Raw genomic sequence first — 3,974 nt, 5'->3', positions numbered from 1 at the left:
CTCACATCCTGGGCCATCTGATCTCAGGAATTCGCATGATAAGGTGGGGCCAGGTTTCACAATGAACACACCCGAAACTCTGGCTGATTGGGACCCACACCCAGTTTCACACCTTGGCTCAGGCAATTAGAGGATCATCAGGGGGTCCTTTTGTCCCTCTGTGGGGGGTTACTCCCACTAGGTTTATATCTGGGACTCTCCACCATTTGACCTTAGAACTGAAGAAGCTTCTCGGATGAGAGGTGAAACGTCTTCAAGTAACTTAAAGAAGTCCAGACGCTTTTCTTTGCAAGCTCCTTTGACATAAGAAAGGTTTCTCTCATTAACACAGTTCTGCACACCTGCTCCTTCCCGCCTCCACGCCGCCCCGCGAGCTCATTGCGTCACCCCTCCTCTGCCAAAGACCACGCCCCCGCCACATACCTTGATAGAATGGGTGGAGCAAGAACTTGTCAACATACTATGAACCATATTTGTTTGCAACCATGGACACAAGTACACAAATAAACATACTGAGAAACTGCCTGGGTGTATTTGCAGCCAAGCCCTTTTTCAGTTATAGTAAATGAATAGAAAACAAAACCTTCTTGTCACTTTTCTTTCAGAGAGCCTTGAACTAGTTTGTTGAAGCTGACATGGAGAGCGACTCTGAAACACACAGTGGTGAAGATACTACTCCAGATGACTGGTAAGTCTGCTGTCTGTTCTCCTACATGTGGTAAAGTTCACCTATGATTCTTTGTGTTTGAGCTGACTGACTGTGTGAAAAATTTGCAGGATGGAATTGGCTGATGACAGTCCTGATGGAAGTCCTGCTTACATTCCAGCCGACACTCCAGGTGCCAGTCCAGCCAACAGTCCTGCTGCCACACAGAAACCCTCAGAAAAAGAGGATTTTAAACTGTCCCTAATCACCTGGAACGTGGACGGGATTAATGGGGAAAAACGTCCAGAGCGTGCCAGAAGCCTGGTTAAATATTTAAAGTTGTAAGCACATGCTACACTTTTAGGCATCATTTAGGGGAAATGTTGCTAAAGGCTGCATATATGTGAGAGTTAATATTATAAAAGATAATGTTTGTAAATGCAGATACAAACCTGATGTGGTGTTCCTGCAGGAGCTCATTCCCCCTTATGTCCAGTTCTTGAAGAAACGGTTTGCGAGCTACCTGATGATTGAAGGTACAGTATGTCAGATACAGGTAGGAAAAGTCCATGTATGAATGATCAAATGGTGATTAATGGCTGAAGGTAGTTGAACTGCTTTGGCTTCACGTAGTGTCTCACATGAGGAGAGCTGTTAGGGACTTTAGTTAATATTATTAACATCTGTATTCTTCCTTCACTGTTTTTTTTAAACCTGACTGTTGTACCAACACTACAAGATTATTACACAGGCCATGGATACACTTTGGAGAAGCTCAGCTGTTTGAGCCTGTTTTGGTTTTCCTGGTTTTCTCTCACATCCATCACATACTGTATGTAATTCAATTCAATTTCATTTATACGGCTCCGAATATCAACAACAGTCGCCTCAAGGTGCTTTATATTGTAAGGTAGTTTCTTGTTTTCTCTCACATCCAACATATGGAAGTATGTATTGTTACTATGATTCTCCATTTTCAAATAATAAGTTTGAAGTTGGAGAAGCTAGGTAAATCCTGGGTATCAACACTCAGGCTATAAACACTTGAATTTCGTGTCTTTTGTCTAGAAGTAGTAACTCTAGTAAGTCAGACGTCAGGCTGCTTGAAGGGGGAGGAGCCATAACAGCTTGTTTCAGACAGTTTTGAGTAATGAATCATTCAAAGCTGTCCTAGTAGAGATATAAAACAAACACATGGAGCTGGAGATGAGTGGAATAAATCCCACTATAAGCCCACTATCATAGCAGCAGTGTATTCACTGTGATATTGTGTGCTTTCAGTTATTATGTGCAATCTAGCCCATGATCACCTGACAAAGGATTTCCTTTGAAGGTCTTTGCCTTTAAAAGTCTCCAACTTCCTCCTGACTTGTGTTGACCAGGTGCTGAGGAAGGTTACTTCACAGGGATGTTGCTGAAAAAGTCACGAGTCACATTTGTGGAGAGTGAGATAGTACCTTATCCCACCACTCAGATGAGGAGGAACCTGCTTGTTGCTCAGGTGTGTGCAAAATCATCTCTGATATTTTCTTTAGATGCATAAGCTCAGCTGAACGTGACGCTCAGGAACATTTTCCTTTGCAAAAATCAGGTGATCGTCGACGGCCAGAAGCTGTGCCTGATGACATCTCACTTTGAGAGCTTTAAGGCATGTTCTAAAGAGCGTATGAATCAGCTGCATGTGGTGAAGTGGAGGTTTAAACGTGCACCTGATGATGTCACCGTTGTGTTTGGGGGAGACACAAACCTGAGGGACGCGGAGGTCAGACGCTGCTCCTTCCACTCAGATACAGCCAGTAAACTTGTAACAAGTAATCACAGTAACTCTTTTTTCTGGACCCGTCTCAGGTACCCAAGGTGGGCCTGCCTGCAACTGTCTGTGATGTATGGGAGCGACTGGGCAAGCAGGAGCACTGCCGCTACACGTGGGACACCACTACTAACACCAATCAGAATATTTCTACACCTGCTCGCTTCCGCTTTGACAGAATCTACCTCCGCCCGGCTATCAAACGTGGAGTCCCACGTCTGGCCCCTGATCACATGGCCTTGGTGGGGCTGGAGAAGCTGGACTGTGGACGCTACACTAGTGATCACTGGGGAATCTACTGCACCTTCACAGCTGAATAGAACTACACAAAACAACCAAAACCATGACAGTTAAGCATTTTATTTTAGATCAGCTGCTCTTTAAATCACTGTAACACTATGCAGGAAGATGTTCTTATTGCCTGTAAATGATTTATCTTAATTTAATCAGTTCAATTAAATTTATTCCTCTAATGTGTGTCTGCTTAAGTGTTTTATGTGGTTAAAATGGCCAATTAAAATATGAAAACCACCAATAAATTATGTCTGCTTTGTTTTGATATAAATTTGCATTGACCGATAACAAGATCCATTAGCAGAAGTCTGACAGCTCTTCAGCTTTTAACGTTGTTACATGATCTTCCTCAGTGGATGGAGTTGGGACTGAAAAACACCACACACAGCATGAGAAACCCTACTGTGATGTCACTCTGTGTGTAACACAAGAATCAGGCCACTAGAGGGCAGTACACAGTTGAGTAGCAACTGTTCAAGCAGTGAGTTTTTTTTATACCGGTACACTTACGACTGAAGCTCTTGATTAGCAAGACTAGGAAAACGGCCCATGTTTTCGAAGAAGGTGAACTGCTCACATCAGGAAACATCAGACAATCTGCAGTTAACTTAATCTTCCAGATCATTTTCAGGAAGAGCAGACAGATATAAAAATGGGTTGACCTGATCTGTTCATGTGAGGAGTTGTCATGAAATGCAGGACGATAGGACAGACAGACTTGACAAAGCAATAAAACAAAACAAAACAAAACATATATTGCCTTTATTGTTGCTAATGCAAATCCAGAATATAAAATACCAATGTCCACAAACACAAAGAAGAAATCAGGAGGGAAGGCTCTAGGGTTTAAACACAGCCAAACTGAGGTTACATACACAGACAGAAGGCAAGTGGAAACATCAGGGTAACAAGACATAAAGACTATACCAAAAGCCATCAAAGCACAAAAGATCAGTGACCACCAGAAAAAAACACAGCAGTTGGTGTAACAGGCACTCACAGAGACAAAGATTTGACAAAGAGAGGGTACAAGGGATGAAATGTGTGTCATTAAAAACACCCTGAAAAAACATTAAAACTGATGCAGCAAATAATATCAAATTAAACATTTGTGTCACTGCCAAAACTTTTAGCTGTGACTGTGTAAGAAATGTGTTTGTGTGCATTCATTCATACATGTATTTGTCAGTGTGGCCTTGCGCACAGGAATTTGCAAATTTTCTA

At 42.4% G+C, this 3,974-nt stretch overlaps 1 protein-coding gene across 1 annotated transcript; it reads left to right on the top strand.

The window, feature by feature from the left end:
• Positions 1-616: 616 nt before the first annotated feature.
• LOC102196892 (tyrosyl-DNA phosphodiesterase 2-like) lies at positions 617-2,864 on the top strand. Its single transcript, XM_005728441.2, has 6 exons — positions 617-688; positions 778-987; positions 1,091-1,182; positions 2,029-2,147; positions 2,238-2,408; positions 2,495-2,864. Exons 1-6 carry the CDS (start codon positions 636-638, stop codon positions 2,774-2,776), a joined length of 927 nt encoding a protein of 308 aa, XP_005728498.1. The 5' UTR covers positions 617-635; the 3' UTR covers positions 2,777-2,864.
• Positions 2,865-3,974: the final 1,110 nt, after the last annotated feature.

The sequence above is a fragment of the Pundamilia nyererei genome, unplaced genomic scaffold (assembly GCF_000239375.1).
Source record: "Pundamilia nyererei isolate P.nyererei 1_Seehausen unplaced genomic scaffold, PunNye1.0 scaffold00028, whole genome shotgun sequence".
Taxonomy (NCBI): domain Eukaryota; kingdom Metazoa; phylum Chordata; class Actinopteri; order Cichliformes; family Cichlidae; genus Pundamilia; species Pundamilia nyererei.
This window is presented reverse-complemented; position numbering and strand designations above follow the sequence as displayed.